Source organism: Delphinapterus leucas, chromosome 6 (assembly GCF_059928025.1).
Source record: "Delphinapterus leucas isolate spDelLeu-1000000601 "Yukka" chromosome 6, BTC_Dleu_Yukka2, whole genome shotgun sequence".
Lineage (NCBI taxonomy): Eukaryota > Metazoa > Chordata > Mammalia > Artiodactyla > Monodontidae > Delphinapterus > Delphinapterus leucas.
The window spans coordinates 45608223-45625098 of NC_143134.1; the positions used below are offsets into that span (position 1 = coordinate 45608223).

At 39.6% G+C, this 16876-nt stretch overlaps 1 protein-coding gene across 3 annotated transcripts in view; it reads right to left on the reverse strand.

Moving 5' to 3' along the window:
• ACO1 (aconitase 1) overlaps positions 1-16876 on the reverse strand; it is a 59431-nt gene that overhangs the window by 21629 nt on the left and 20926 nt on the right. For all 3 annotated transcript variants that reach the window (XM_089913112.1, XM_089913111.1, XM_022551679.3), the window contains 9 exons: positions 15977-16145; positions 14779-14916; positions 7285-7354; positions 6971-7154; positions 6300-6439; positions 4477-4648; positions 3091-3191; positions 1574-1690; positions 314-473 (listed from right to left, as the gene is read on the reverse strand). In XM_089913112.1, coding sequence (XP_089769238.1) covers positions 314-473; positions 1574-1690; positions 3091-3191; positions 4477-4648; positions 6300-6439; positions 6971-7154; positions 7285-7354; positions 14779-14916; positions 15977-16145 — 1251 coding nt within the window. The remainder of the gene's footprint in view (positions 1-313; positions 474-1573; positions 1691-3090; positions 3192-4476; positions 4649-6299; positions 6440-6970; positions 7155-7284; positions 7355-14778; positions 14917-15976; positions 16146-16876) is intronic.

Genomic DNA, 16876 nt, shown 5'->3' on the forward strand with positions numbered 1-16876 from the left:
AGGGGTTTTATGGAGAAAACAGTCTGTGAAATGAAAACAGGTTTTTTCTTCTAAAGTCTGACATAAGATTCTAGGCTTTACCAGAAATTCATCTTTCTTTCCTCTCTTCTCCTTCTTTTCTATGTTGATTCTAAAGACTATACTACTTTAAATACTTTGCATTATTTATTGTGTAAACATTTCTGGGCCAATTAATCTCTGCATCTGGAAAGGATAAGGTTCAGGGAACTATATGTAGAACTCAGTTAAGCCCCTGGGTCATGTCTTGGGAAATTTTCACCCACATGTCCCCATGACCATCAAAGGCACTTACCTGCTCCTAACATCACAGATGGATTACTGGTGTTAGTGCAGCTAGTAATGGCAGCGATTACCACAGAACCGTGAGCAAGGGTGAACTCGCTATTATTATAGATAAATGTCTTATGGTCATTATGATGGTCCAGAGCAACCTGGAATCCTTTAAATCCTTGCTATAGGAAGAAAAAAAGAAAAGAAAATATATGATCAAAAGTTCTCACTTTGGAAGAAGAAGAAATACTTTGGTAACTATAGTTTTAAAGGCTAATTCTTAACAAAACATAAACATCTCAGCTGGTAAACTCTGAAATGCTACAGAAAAATTAAATTTACTCTTTTTAAATCTTTATAAAAGGGAGTCATGATTTCTGAATCTGATTTTGCTTTGAAATTATTAACAATTCTTCCCCACCTCAAATACTGAAAGACTAAAACTACAAATTTAGCTTAGTCTGATTAGAGCTAATTAGTACAGATGTAATGGCTACACTGAGGGCGCTGATACTAACCTTTATGGAAATTTAGAAAAAGGTGCCATTTTGGCCAGATTCAACCAATCATAAGCAGTAAGGCTAACACAGTGCAGCTGAACATTTGGTAAAATGCTGGCATCCCGTGGATAAAATCCATCACAAATCTTATTCATTTGAAAAATCTTCATTGAAAATCTACTGTGTACAGGATACTATGCTGGGCACTTTGTGGGATACAAAGGTGACTGTGCATAAATCCTATGCTCAATCTACAGTGTAGTAAAGGAAATCAGACATGCACATATTATACAGTACCAACAATGAAATTAAAGGCTATGAAACACCATCACAGGGTTTCCCACTGATGCCATGAAGGTTCAAATGAGGGAGAGATGACTTTGTGCTATGGGATCTGAGGCCACATTGTGGAAGAGCTGAGAGATTAGGGCATGCAGACGGGGAAAGGACATGGAGGCAGGGGATGGCATGAACAAAAGTACAGTGGCCAGAAAAGTTTGGGCAAGCCGAGTGAACACCGTGGTGAGTCATGTGAAAAGGAGGTATGCTTTTGAAAAGGAGGGTTGAGTTGTGTTTACAGGCAATCAAGTGCTCTAAGGAGGCTGCCTGGCTCTTGGCTAATGCAGAGGGAGGCATCGAGGACTATAGGATGGAGAGGAAATGCCCGCAGCACCAAGGCTTCAGGAAGACTCATCATCGAGGGCGGTGAAGCCTGTGCACAAAGAAGCCAAGCACGGGGCAGGATTGGGGAGGATTTCCACCCACCTCTCCCAGGTCCCTACCTTGGCTCCAAGGCAGCTCTCAAAGTCCTTTTTCATGTCAGATACGGCAACTTTGTCCTGAGGCCTTTTGGGTCCACTGCAGCAAGGCACTACTGTTTTCAAATCTAACTCCACAACCTGTGCACCCAAAAGAAAAGGAACCGTGGAATTGACATTATACTCACAAAGAAAAAAACACAGCCATGCCAGAGAATTTAAAACACCACAACAATAAAAATAAACTAAACTACCACATTCCAAACCAAGGAAGTCAATGTCCATTTTACACTGAAGGGATGAATTTCCAAAGTTCCAGATGAGCACTTTGGTAGCATGGGACAGGCAGAAGCCTTGCCACCTCTCAGAAAGACCAGGGTGGGCATTGTGGCTGCCTCCAGGGTCTTTCACTCAGCCATCTTTGCAAAGCAGCTCATACATCCTTTTTATTGCTTAAGTTAGTCAATGAGATGGATTTTCTACTGAAATGATAGATAAACCATTGTAATTTTTCTAAGATGACTGGGGGAATGCAGCCATTAACTCATCAATGCCAAGAAATGGGCCCTAGTCTAATTGAATATTTCCTTCCATCAATGTAATATGAAACAAAACAAGGATCCCACATCTGGTTTACCCTCCAATCTTGGCTGCTGAGAAAAATGTGGATTCAGTTTGCACCCTAGAAAATGAATGAAGATAAGTACGTCGATGGGTAAATCAGAACAAATTGATTCGCTTGCACCTCCATTTCTTTCCCCATCTATAATAATGATGTGCTTATCAGCCTTTAAATAGCTCCAGTCCTTCTAAACTCCTTTTCCAAAGATCTTCCACATAAGAGGAGTAAAGCAAAAAAGGGGAGCAGGGCTTCCCTGGTGGCGCAGTGGTTAAGAATCTGCCTGCCAACGCAGGGGACATGGGTTCAAGCCCTGGTCTGGGAAGATCCCACATGCCGCGGAGCAAGTAAGCCTGTGAGCCACAACTACTGAGCCTGCGCTCTAGAGCCCACGAGCCGCAACTAACGAGCCCATGCACCGCAACTTCTGAAGCCCACACACTCTAGGACCCACGTGCTGCAACTACTGAAGCCCTCACGCCTAGAGCCCATGCTCTGCAACAAGAGAAGCCACCGCAGTGAGAAGCTCGCGCACCGCAACTAAAGAAAGCCCGCACGCAGCAACGAAGACCCAACGGAGCCAAAAAATAAATTAATTAATTAAATTTATTAAAAAAAAAAGTGGTGGGTGGCGGGAGCATACTCAACCTAATGGCCAGGAAGAATGGGACAAGTTACGTTGTTTTATGTCTACAATTCCTTATCTTTTTGATTTTTTAGCCTTTTAACACCCTGTTCTTCTGCGATAACTTGGCAGTGACTAATTTCCTACAAATACACCCCCCAAGAAAAAACATTCACAACTAAAACCACAGGCTTGAGAAAGAGGAAACACATGCCCAGCACTGTGTGCTAAACATTTTAAATGCATTATTTCATTCTCTAATCCTTTATCATGACCTTATGAAAGGCACTCTCATACCTGGGCAAAGTCTGGGTCTTGAGCGGGGTCACTGAAATCCCGAAACATTCCTACAGCCTGAAGATACTTTTTAATATGCTTTACTTTTTCTTCATCACGACCTAATGGGCATTTTAAGAAGTAACAAGTAACAGATGTTAATATTTCCTGATTAAACTAATGCCTCTACCAGAAGCTATACAAGGAATGGGCATTTCACTTAAACACACACCAAGAGCTCTGCTGATATTGCAGCTTTCAGGCTAACAGTCTGACTCTCTAGCCGATGCTGCTGTTTACTGGGGGCCATTAACTGATCTGCTGTTCTATCGAAGTGACCATTTTCTGTAGAAGATTCTCACTTATAAGCACTCGTCTCTCTTTGGTTATGGGTCTTAATTAAGAGGATCCTAAGCCTCAGCGAATTGTCAAAGCATACCTCCGACGCATCTGCCTTCAACTGGCCACAGACCCTCAGCATTCCACATGATTCTAGTTATGGTAATCCCCGCAGTCTCCCACCACAGATCACCAGCTGTGTGCCCAGCACTGTGTGCTAAACATTTTAAATGCATTATTTCATTCTCTAATCCTTTATCATGACCTTATGAGAAAAGCACTGTTATTATCCTCATTTATGGATGGGGAAATAGTGGCTCAAGAAGATTAACTTTCCCATGGAACACGGGCCGTAAATGGCAGAACCAGGACCCGAAGCTGAGTTTAGGTTTGAGTTCAAAGTCCTAACTCGTGATGCTATATCACCAGGAATATGACCCTGAAAGCTCTGCTGTTTCATTCTGATCAAGACCCTGGTTGCAGGAGATAATACGCACGGTTTGCCCAATGGACACGGAGTTCTCCCAGTTTTCTGACAAATAAGCCTGTTCGAGAGCTTGATTCTTGGATCCACAACAGATCAGCATTCTTTTTTTTTCACCTCTTCATTTTAACTGAATTGTAAAGGTCATCAGCTTTCAGCATGGACCTTATAACAGATGACTGTCTGATCTTCGTTAACATTTATCATGACCTGTTGTTGGGCCCCAGTGTTCATTACATGCCCTGTCATCCTCTCGACGAAGACATGCAGGAGAAATTTCTTTTAGGTTTCAGTTTAAGAAAGTGTTCAACTTCTCTGAAACCATTGGTTTCAAATCAGTAGATGTTACAAATTCGGTACCAGATCAGTAAGAGGTTCGGTGGCCACCTCTAGAGCCATAGAAACTAATCTCATCTCTGGATGTATTTTGCAGCTTTCCCCTCCCCACCATCCCTTCTCTTCTCTTCTTTAGGTTGAGTGCCTCAACTATTTAATCGAGGGACAGAGGCAGAAGGTAGTGCTCCAATTTTCAGCGTTCTATGAACTTTAGAAACGGCCTTCTGTTTTCAGGGTTCTGCACTTACCTGTCTGCACCAGGTACTTGATACTGACTTCATCAACCGGGAAAAAGGCAGCAGTGGCTCCATACTCTGGACACATGTTGGCAATTGTAGCTCGGTCGGCAATGGACAACTGGGCTACCCCTGGCCCGAAGAACTCGACAAATTTGCCCACTACCCCAACCTGGCGGAGGTGCTGAGCAACAGAACAATAGCAGAGTTTGAGACTTGATAACCTGTATTTAAAATGCAGAACTATCCCCTTGCAATTCTCATAAAGTAGCCTTGTGAGTAAACACAAAGAATGAATTAGCCCAACATATGTTTGATTACTTTTAAAAATAAAACTTAAAAAGTAAGGCCAACTAAATACAACATGGTATCTTGGAGTAGATCCTCGAACAGAAAAGGGATTACTGAAAAAACTGGTGAAGTTTCTAGTTTAGTTAAAAATGTCATACCAATGTTAACTACTTCTGTTTCTGATAAATATACCATGGTTATGTAAGATGTTAACATCTGGGGAAGCTGGGAGAAAGGTAACAGGAACTCTGTATTACCTTTACATCAAGTCCCCTGTAAATCTAAAATTATGTTGAAACATTTCTTTAAAAAGAAAGAAAAATATAAAAACACAAATAATAAAAGTTTTGCCAAATGAGAAAACTTCTTTCTAAAAATTAAATAAATTCTTTCAACGTGAATAAATTATGATTTGCACTTGTTGAATAAGCAAATGCCTTGTTTTCAAGGGTATAATGAACAAATATCCTGAACACAGGTGTAAGTCAAATGTAACCAAAAGATCCAGGCAGTCTGACTCTCACACCTTTTCCATACAAGCCATCAGCCAGGGCTGGAGACTCATGACTGGCTTGGCTCTGCATGAAATCAGCTGTATGAAGTGTGGACAACCACACGGACAGGCCCTTTTGGTTACATGGAATTCTGCCAAATTTTGTGGGCAGAGCCTATATTATTCCACACTTGAACGATGCGGACATCTCTGATGAGCTATAGTGTTCAAATAAATCTGATTCTGATGTCCATGACTATTAAATCAAAAGTATAGCATCCATCCCACATAACCCAAGCCTTCAAACTATACAACCAGAAAAACTTGTGTGATAATAAAAAAAAAATTACTTTTCTCATAGTCTTTCAAAATGAAACTGCCTTCTTTTTGCAAAGCAAGCAAATCACCAAAAAGGATTATTTCTGACAAGGGCAAATGAAAAACAAAACAAAACAAAACTAATATTTTCCAGCTTGGAGAAACATCTGTTACAATAATGTAACTTATAATACAGAGAATGGAATTTTAAATAGTCAAAAATTATTCATAGTTATTTTCATATAAAGAAGAACCATGTGGAAAAAATGTAGAAGTATAAACATATGCATGGAAATGATTTCTTATAACCTCAAGACAGTGATTCTCTCTAGAAATGAAGAGGGTGGCTTTAGCCATAAATATTACATTTCACTTCTTAAAAAATATACATACAGAGAGAGCTCTGAAGCAAATACAGCAAAATGTTACCATCTGTTAAGTCTACATGGTGGGCATATAAATGTCATTTTAACTTCTGTGTATTTAAACTGTTTCACAATTTCAAAAAATTTTTTTAAAGAAAAAGATCCATGCAGCAACAGAAGAGTAAAATGAACATAATGATCTGGAACCTAACTGCAGAGTTCTCTCCTTATGTCATCTCTTTTAAAGTCATAAACGTACTGTTTCCTAGCACTTCTAGAGCACATGGAAACCAAGAGAGACTCCATCATGGACTTTCCTCCTATTTGTCACTGCGACTCAGACCACAGAAGAGGCAGCACATTGTTACCTTGGTGATGGTGAGCACGATGTCAGTGGATGTTACCAGGGGGTGGGGATTTCCCATCAGCCTGTAGCCAATCACCTGGGGAAGCACCATGCTGATTGGCTGGCCCAGCATGACAGCTTCTGCTTCGATACCACCCACACCTGTGTGGAAAGGCGTGACAGAGTAATGCTTTCCTTAGTCCTCACGATATCCCTCAGGCATAGTTCACTGTCATTAACAAGTAGTCAACCCACTTATAGTGTTTTACTAGTGTAGAGTTATATTTCCATAAAGGACAGTTATCTTTTCTCTATTTCCCTCTATAGAATTTTTAACAAGTGTTTCTCAAAGTGTGGTCCCCCAAACACCTGTGTCAAAATCCCCTTGATTCCACACTAAAAAGAAGAATGGGCTTCAGGAGTCGCTGTTTTTAACAAACACCCCAGCTGATTTTCGCCTATTCTAATTCCAGCTGCTGATTCCAATTCATTCTTCCAAACATTATACTGAGTGCCTAAAAGGCATCAGACACTTTTCTGGGTACTGGAAATTACTGGAAAACAGACCAAAAAAACCTCTCTGATATTTGTGGTCACTCAAATTCATGCTGCTGGGATGTAAGGGTATCAAAGTAAATCAAGGTATTTACATAGAACGGCATAAGTGGAATAGGAGCCCAGAAGAACACTCACCCCAACCGAGAACGCCCAAACCATCAATCATGGTAGTGTGCGAATCCGTGCCCACAAGACTGTCTGGGTAATAATATCCATCCTGATCAAATACCACTCTTGCCAAATACTCCAGATTCACCTGGTGGATGATTCCTGAGCCAGGAGGAATAATCCGCATGTTGCGAAAGGCCAGAGAGCCCCACTAGGATTGAAAAATGGGGAGAACACTATGAATACCAGACACACCTTTATGCATCTCACCTCCTTGGCACCTCTTCCTCATACCCCACACACATAAAGAATCAACCAATGGAGCCAAACTCTGCCCATACCTTTAAAAATTCAAATCGTTCTCTATTTCTTTCAAATTCCAAGTCTTGATTCTTCTGTAAACTGTCTGCCCTGTCAAAGAGAAAGACTAAATGTATAAATTTTAAGGCGTAAAATGTTACTGGTCAAATTTATAGGTGATAATAAAGAAAATGGCAGTTTCATGTGCAGGCTTGCTGGGTGGTGGTGTGCATTCGTTAACATGGGAAAGAGGTAATTAAAGAAAGTAAAAAGAATAATTTTTTTTGGTTCAGGTGATTTTTATAATGCCTTTAAACATGGTGGGTAGAAAACATTAAGTGGATTTAAGTTAAAACTATTCTAATCATAAAGTCTGACTCTTAGGAACAGACTCAAGACATTTATGATGACAGTAGCAGCTTAGATATTTAAAGAAGCTTTCTTTCTGTACTCCTTTCTTACCTATGACCTTGTTACAACACCTCTCTGAGCTGAGCCATATCTGGGCTGGCATTTTCATCTGTTTTATGTTGGGAGGTAGGGAACCAGTGATGCCAGGAGGCACAGGAATTTATAGAATCACAATCTCCTATCTTGCAAAAGGAGGTTTATGAGGAGGATGGTGCCACTCAAGAACGTGAGTAAAGCGCAGATTATATACCGAGGTTTGCTCCAAGTCATTCAGTTCATCAGGACTGACATGGACAATTCAGGGCATCAGGAAGCTTTTCCAGAATTTTTATAATCAAACTACATTGTTTTGAGGTAGAGTAAGTCATAGTGACAACTCGGCATGGTTAGCACACAGGAAGTTCTTACAAACTGTCATGGATTGAGTGAACATAGGATATGATAGTGAAATTAATAGCTAAGACCCAAGTCAGACTTCACTAATTGATAGTTAACACTTATTGACATTACTAGGAACTAGGCCCCAAAGTGCTTTACATTTATTTTCTAATTTAGTCTTCAAAATAGCCCTTTGAGCTAGGAGCAACTAATATCCACATTTTTCAAAAGAGGAAACAGACACAGAGAGGGTAAGAAACTTGTTCAGGACCTCACAGCTAGTAAATGATGGAATTGGTATTGACACCCAGGCAGTCTGACTCAAGAATGATGCTCTAAGTCCCTATGCTGCCTCCCTGTAGTAGTAGTTGCAGAAACTGTAGCAGCGATGGTGGTGGTGGTAATAGCAACAACTACCATAATAATAATAACAGCAGGAGCCAAAGTGCAAGACTGCACGGTGCATCGTAGGCTCTAAGTGCTTTACACACATGAACTCATTCAATCATCATAACAACCCCTCACGTAGGTACTACCATTACCCCAATGGATGGAAGAGGAAGCGGAGGCACAGAAAGATTAGTTAACTTCTCCAAGGTCAGATGCTTGTACATTACAGAGTGGTCACCTGAACCCAGGTCTGACTGGTCCTGGAGCCTCTACCTTAACCACTATACCCACTTTCTTCTGTCACTTGTTAATGATCTACAGAGCCTACCTGGTGCCACATGCTGGGCATACAAATGTGCAGAAGGGGCATGTGTGCTGCCCAGCTGGAGCTCAGAGCCTAGCGAGAGACACAGAGCAGCAACCAGGCAACCATGAGAGTGTGATTATTAATGTCATGATACGGGAAGTACAGGGTGCCATGGGAGCACCCAGAAAGGGCCATGAACTCAGACCAGGGAGCCAGGGATGCCTTCCAGGAGGCGATGACATCGATGTAGTCTGGAGGGCGAGGGGGAGTCTGCCAGATGAACATGGGTAGGCAGGCACTGCTTGAGAAGAAAAAGACTGGAGGCACTTATTTACTCTACAAATACACATTCAGTTACCATGCGGATTTTTTTCTTTTTCTCTTGATGTGAATATTCTTCCAGATAAGTGTCAGTTGCTTTGATGGAATCAATTTCTGAGAGTATCTTACAGCAGGGGTTGGTCCACAAACTATGGTTCATGAGTCAAATCTGGCCCAATACGGTATATGTTTGGCTGTCAAGCAATGAATAATTTTTATATTTTTAAAGGTTGGAAAACAAATAAACGGAGACAGTATGTGGCCAACAAAACCTAAAGTATTTACTGTTGGCCCTTTACAGTAAAAGTTTGCTGATCTCGGGCTTCCCTGGTGGCGCAGTGGTTGAGAGTCCGCCTGCCGATGCACGGGTTCATGCCCCGGTCCGGGAAGACCCCACATGACGCGGAGCGGCTGGGCCCGTGAGCCATGGCCGCTGGGCCTGCGCGTCCGGAGCCTGTGCTCCGCAACGGGAGAAGCCACAGCAGTGAGAGGCCCGCGTACCGCAAAAAAAAAAAACAAAAAACAAGGTCCTTCAGTCTGACGTCAGACTTCCTTCATGAGTCCTCTCTCATCCTCCAGTCCAAACTTTTAGTTTCAGCTGCACTGTGGCCCTCATACTTTCTCACACCCCACTTCCCTCATGCCTTTGCATGCTCTGTTCTCTCTGTGTAGAATGTCTTTCCAGCTCTTTGCTCTTTGGTAAACATGCCTGGGGATCCAGATTAAGTGACACTCCTGGAAGAGCCCCCCTGACTCTCCAAGTTAGTGATTTGGTTCCTACACTTACTAACTGCATTCAAGCTGTGCTTTCCCTAATCTCTCTACTTTTCTAGACTAACCTGCTTCTTGAATAAATACTGACATACAGTAGGTCTGTTACATGGATTTAATTTTACAAAAAAAAAGGGAAGGCATCTTGGAACGTTATTCTTAATCATGTATGGCCCTGCCCCATCTCTTCTGCTGAGCTCTGAGCCCATGTGGACTCCCAGTCATTATGCCTTGTCCTCTTGTCTCCAGAAGGATTTCAGAGTTTCTCACAACAGAAGCAAGGTTGGAAGAGGACCATTTACCCCAGAGAATGCTGGGACCATCAGTTCGATATACATGACATAGTCACAGGACAAGCAGAAGCCAGAAATGCTTAGGCTGCTTTAAGATATGTTAAATTCTAGGTAAAAAAAAAGTTAAAATTAAAAATAAATTAAAAATAAAATTTAAAAAACAACCCTATTTACTCACTAAAACAAAAAATCTTTCATGCTAACCTTGGCTCGTTAACTTAGTTCTAGTTATTCGAATGAATAAACAGACCTAGAATTCAGATTTTTCCACCACTCAGAACTTTCCTAGATTTACCCAATCTGGTGAGCTTTCAATCAGATCTCTGAATGTGAATGGCCTCACACACTAAAGAGGAAATTTCTCCTTATTTACGTAAGTTGAAATCAGATTTGGATGTAGTTCAAAGTTTCTGAGTATTACATTTAATGGTACTCTAGAAATTCACAGACAGTATTTATAGAGAAGATAGTTTTGACACTCATGAAATCTGGTCAGAAATTGCTATGATATTCTTGTTGGGATTTTAAAAAAGGTTATTTCTGAGATAACTTTGTAAAACATTACAATAATGCATTAGTTAGATCCTCGATTCCTAAAGATCGTGTGAAGCCAATTACTATTATTCACAGCAGGGAAAGAGCTTAGAAATACTTAACTGAGAAAATTCACCATCCCACCACTCCTTACTTCATTCTGGAAATAGCTGGAAATAAGCCCACAGCACACAGTTCCACAAAAGCTGAGATATCACACTTAATTCCTTACAAAAATGAGGAAAGAGACTGGGAGGTCAAATTGCAAAACCAAACTCAAGAAATAAAAACAAAACACTAGCAATGAAAATACTTCTCGGGCTTCTCTGGTGGTGCAGTGGTTAAGAATCCACCTGCCCACGAAGGGGATACGGGTTCGCAACAAGAGAAGCCACCGCAATGAGAAGCCTGCACACCGCAACGAGGAGTAGCCCCCGCTCACCGCAACTAGAGAAAGCTGTGCACAGCAACGAAGACCCAATACAGCCAAAAATAAATAAATTTATTAAAAAAAGAAAATACTTCTCATAGAAGTGTTTCTCTTTAATTAAAAAAAAGAAGTGTTTGCTAGATTTGGATATCATTTTGGATCAAAGTTCACCCTTAGACTTTGCTATTTTCATCATAATGTTTTTAGTATTACAGTATAAATGAAAAAGGTCCATAAAAAATTGAAACCAGAGTTGATGGATGTCAAGGTTTAAGGAGGAAACCAAGTCACAATGAACTTGGTGCTGACTCAGATTCTTTACCTGCTTAATTGTCAGGAGCTCTTTTGAGTTTTGAGTCAAATAACTTTAGACATTAAAACAATTACAATTCTGTCTCCACCAGTACTTTCACCTTCCAGGCCAGGGAAATGAAGGTAAATCCATCAACACCAATGAGTCTTCAAGAAAAAGTTGCCCATGATTTTGTGAGGCTCCTTTCAATAATTTCTGAAGTGGGACTTTAGGAAACATACTCTCCAATAGGATAATAGTTTGTGTAAATTTAACTCTTCCCTTTGAAATCAAAACATTAAATTGAGCTCATGTGATTTAAGGAAAAAAAAAAAAAAAAAAGTCATGCTGCCGAAGGATGGGTTGAGTCCAAAGAAAAGGAAAGAGCTAGCAAGTATCCAGTCTGTTTGTTCCAAGAACCATCAATTCAGGGGACAAAGCAGTTTTCTCTCTATTCCTGAATTTCTCTGGTTTGGATATTGGCAATACTAATTTGAGAATGACCAGTTTCTACATTTCTCTTGAGGCTGTATGGAACCCACTTAAATCCCCAAGGAAGCAAATAAACGTTTTTGCTTTTTTTTTCCTTTGAGTGGTTGGTTTCATATTCTTAAATGACTTTCTATTATAAAAACAATAGCTTTTTATTGTAAAAATAAAGAATAGTTACAATCGCTTAGCAGTTTGGCACTTCTCTTTCCAATTTTGTAATCTTTGCCTAGAGTTTCATCGAGCTGAGATCACTCTATACATGCAATTTTTATCTAGCTCATTGAGCCAAGACATGAGCATGTTCCAAATGTTATTAAGGATTAAAATATAACCGTAAAGGTTACTTAATAATTTACTTTAAGGATGTACCATAATTTAATAAATCACTCTCCTTTGTTGGACACCTAGAATGCTTTTAAGTTTTCACTATTATAAATAATACTTTAATAAGCACTATTTAGTCATTAAGCTTTTGCTGAATTTCAGATATCTATAAAGTGTATGTTTAGAAGTGGAAATTCCAGGACAAAGGATATGGCACATTGCTTTCATCATTTCTAATTTGTAGTGCTATCAGCAGTGTATAAAAGTGTCTCCCTCGTGACACATTTATAATTAATAACATTTATTTTCTAAACTATGTTAAGAGAAAATAGTATCTCAAGGATTTAATTTTCCTTTTTATTACTTGTAAAGTTGAAAAGGCTTTATATATTGTTTACCATTTGTATTTCCCTTTATTGTGAAATGTCCACTTTCCTTTGCCCATTTATTTGCTGGGTTTTACTATTTTTTAATAGATTATACATACTCTTTATATATTAGGGATATTAACTCTTTATTGAAAATATTTTTCAAGTTATCTCCTGGTAACTTTGAAGTCATTAAATCTATAGATTTTTTTTTCCCCTTTGTTTCATTCATTGCTTCTAAATTTAGAAAGGTTTTTCTCATCAAGACATTTGACACTATATAATTAAATTTTCTTCAAAATCTTTGATGATTTAATTTTTAAAATATTAATGCTTTAAATCATATGAACTGTTCTCTCTACCAAATAATTTTCCCAGCATTGTATGCAGAACAGTTATTTCTTTCTAACTAAAGTTCTATCTAAAGTTGGAAATAATTTTATTTAGTTATACTTCTAGGTTAAGATATCAGCCTTCTAGTAGTACCTGGTTGCCCTCCTTGTATCCAAATCCTCGTTGTGTAACCTTGCAGTTACTGGAGTGTACTCCTTCACCCCTGACTTTGGGCTAAATTGTGCAACTTGCTTTGATTAATGTGATTGTGAATAGAAGTGATCCTATGTCAGTCCTCATCTAAGCCTCAAGAGATGCTGCAGGGTCCCGCTTGCCTTCTTGAGCCTCTGTGATCACCACATAGCTGCTTTCTCCTTTAGCCTGGGCTCCCAAAGAAGCACACATAGAATGGAGCTGTCCCAGCTGCCCTACCGATGTGCAGTGCAGTGTAAGCAGTCAACCCAGCCAAGGCTGGGTGAGGCACAGCTGCCCAACTGCATTCAGCTGAGCTCAGCTGAGCTCCCACCCAACTTGTAGATGTGTAAGAAATAAATTCTTATTGTCTTCTGCTACTGAGATTTTATTGGTAGGATTGGTAGGTTGTTGGTACGATTTTAGCAGCAAGAGAGAAGTGGATATCCTGAACAATAGAAGGAAAAAAGGAAAAGGATAGAGTTTGTGGACACCCACGTGGAGAGGCAGAGATGGCCAGATATGAAATAGTTACTTGGAATCAAAAAGGAATAAGACTCCAGTGGTTGGAAAAAAAAAAAAAAAAGCCAAACTCTTTTAAAGTCAAACACATACTTGTATTGACAAGCTCTCATGGCAGAATTTGTATGTGTTTTTCACCCAGACTTCAAGCTTAAACACAGGCTGTTCTCACCCAAGAAGTAAATAGAAAAAAAAAAAAAAAGACTTAATCCCCCCTGCCCCCACCCTGAAAAAAAAAAAAAAACTTCAGGGGAAAATATTTATTAAGTTTGAGTTTTCCTGAATTTACTTTTTAAAGATTTTTCTTCTTTTTTTAATTTTTTTTATTTTTTAATAGATCTTTATTGGAGAATAATTGCTTCACAATACTGTGTTAGTTTCTGTTGTACAACAAAGTGAATCAGCCATATACATACATGTGTCCCCATATCCCCTCCCTCAAGCATCCCTCCCATCCTCCCTATCCCACCCCTGTAGGTCATCGCAAAGCACCAAGCAGATCTCCCTGTGCTATGCTGCTGCTTCCCACCAGCCAACTATTTCACATTTGGTAGTGTATATATGCGGATGCTACTCTCACTTTGCCCAGCTTCACCCTCCCACCCCGTGTCCTCAAGTCCATTTTCTATGTTTACCTCTTTATTCCTGCCCTGCAACTAGGTTCATCAGTACCTTTCTTTTTTTTTTTTTAGATTCCATATATATGCATTAGCATACGGTATTTGTTTTTCTCTTTCTGACTTACTTCACTCTGTATGACAGACTCTAGGTGCATCCACCTCACTGCAAATAACTCAATTTTGTTTCTTTTTATGGCTGAGTAATATTCCATTGTATATACGTGCCACATCTTCTTTATCCATTCATCTGTCAATGGACATTGAGGTTGGTTCCATGTCCTGGCTATTGTAAATAGTGCTGCAATGAACATTGTGGTACATGACTCTTTCTGAATTATCGTTTTCTCAGGGTATATGCCCAGTAGTGGGATTGCTGGGTCATATGATAGTTCTATTTTTAGTTTTTTAAGGAAACTCTATACTGTTTTCTATAGTGGTTGTATCAATTTACATTCCCACTAACAGTGCAGGAGGGTTCCCTTTTACACACAAAAAAGACTTACACTCTGAGATTTTGCACAAAGCAGAAAACCCAACTATTCATCCTAGTCTCTCACCTTCTGCTGAAATCAACCTGGATGGAATGATCAATGACAAGGTCAGCGGGACAGACAGGGTTTATTTTCTCTGGATTTCCTCCTAACTTTTTCACAGCATCACGCATGGCAGCAAAGTCAACCACAGCTGGCACACCCCTAAGAAAAGGGAGATTAAGCAGAAAACAAATCGGTTAAACAAGTGCCATGGGATTTTTCAGCTTTTGCCTCTGCTGATAATATTGGCAATGGGGCTGTTTCATCGGCTGTTTCATCAGTGGTGGTAACAATGGATGTGTTAGAAAAGTGAAAGTGTCTAAACACATTCCCTTCAGCAGAAATCACATCAGTAATAAGTGCCGCGACTGAGTGGTATCTCTATATGCAATTTTATCCCTGCATTGAAGGTCACAGCCAATATGGTCTAAACAGAGAAGCTGTGGGAAAGCTGGCAATTAAAAATTCTGGAACTTTTTCTGCCATCACTGTTCCCTTTTCATATGGTGGGCTGACAAAGACCTGTACAAGATATACGGATCACACCCTTCAACTTCAGACCAAATTTAAAGGAATGGATATAATTCAGAAAAGTAGGCTGTGAATCAAATTTATACTAAGTGAATGCTTCCTTTTTATTAGAGAATAAAATTTGGGTGATCTTTCCTCTAAAAAAAATGAAATTTGCTCTCCAGAAGGAATAAAATAACATCATTTCAAAATGAAACGGTAATGTCTCAAAATGAAGCTGTGATAGGGAGCAATTCCTGGGAATAGCAGGATGTGAACAGAGGCTTAACAGCAACACATCACGCCTTGTGAACTACGTATCTCCCCTCAGGTGACACATATCAACGTTCCAAGGACAGCTGTTTGAAACCTGGCTCCTTGGGTGATAGGACATAGGGGCGAAAAGTTTCCGAGATAGCTCCACTCCATACTGTTTCTTTCAACTTTTGCTAGTACACTTAGAACTAGGATCTTGAAGACCAAGGACAAAGATCTTTGCCACTGGAAAAGGTGGAGTGAGTATGCATCCTGATTTGCCTGAGATGATCTCTTCCCGTCTGGGATGACTGCCCTCTTTTGCTTTCAACCGTCTCTGAATGTTGAGTGAAAAATTATACAGTCACTGTGCTTTTTATTTTTGCTTTTAAGAAGCTTTCTTTAAAGGCTGACAAGGGATGCAGAGAGAAACAGAGTGAAGTGACATGAGGCTCACGTGAAGTCCTGCAGGATGACGCGGGCAGGCTTAAACGGCACTTCTATGTTCTTATGCTGCATGACATTCCAATTTAGGATATTTTCAACATCATTTTTCTTCACCAAAAATTGATCACAGTTCCGAATGGCTGCCTCCAGGAGAACTCTGATAGAAAATGGTAGTCGTCCTAGGAGTAAAGGAGAAAGTATAACAAAACCAAACCCATGAGACATCTTATTATAAGAGCTCTCTAAAGCCAAACTCCATACAAACTTGATACAAGGCATCACACTATTCTTCCAGCAGGGAAAGAGAGTAAATTTAAACTGATTCCAACAGTTTAAAATATAAGACTATTGAATGGATTTAGGAGACATTCAGTACTAGAAAATACCAACAGCCTAGGCAAAAAGAAAATATTACACTTAAATCTTTCATAATAAATGGTTGCCTAGCCTTGGAATCCAGTAACAGAATTTTCCTTAAGTCATCATGAAAGACATGAGTCTAGATAATTTACTGTATTACTGTTAGCAAGTACATACACATACAGTAGTATTTCTTATGAAACCTAGTGTTTAAGAAATGAGAAGATAACCCCTTTACAATTATTATAATAAGACTAAAGAATAGTCAGATACATCTTTCAAAGGAAATAAACCCCTAAACACCATGTAGTGTGGTCACTGGTAACTGTGTTTTCTAGAATAAAACAATGGTAATTCATTAAGAAAAGTTATTTTGTTTATAAAAGAAATGGTCCATCCGGATACATGAGAATTATTTACCAGTATTATCCAGAAAAGGCAAGACTACAAAGGTAGAGAAGCATAGGAGTTGGAATAAAAAAGGCTTGTGTTTTCATCCTCTTCTGCTACCTACATAGTTGTTATTTAATCATATCATTTACTCTTTCTG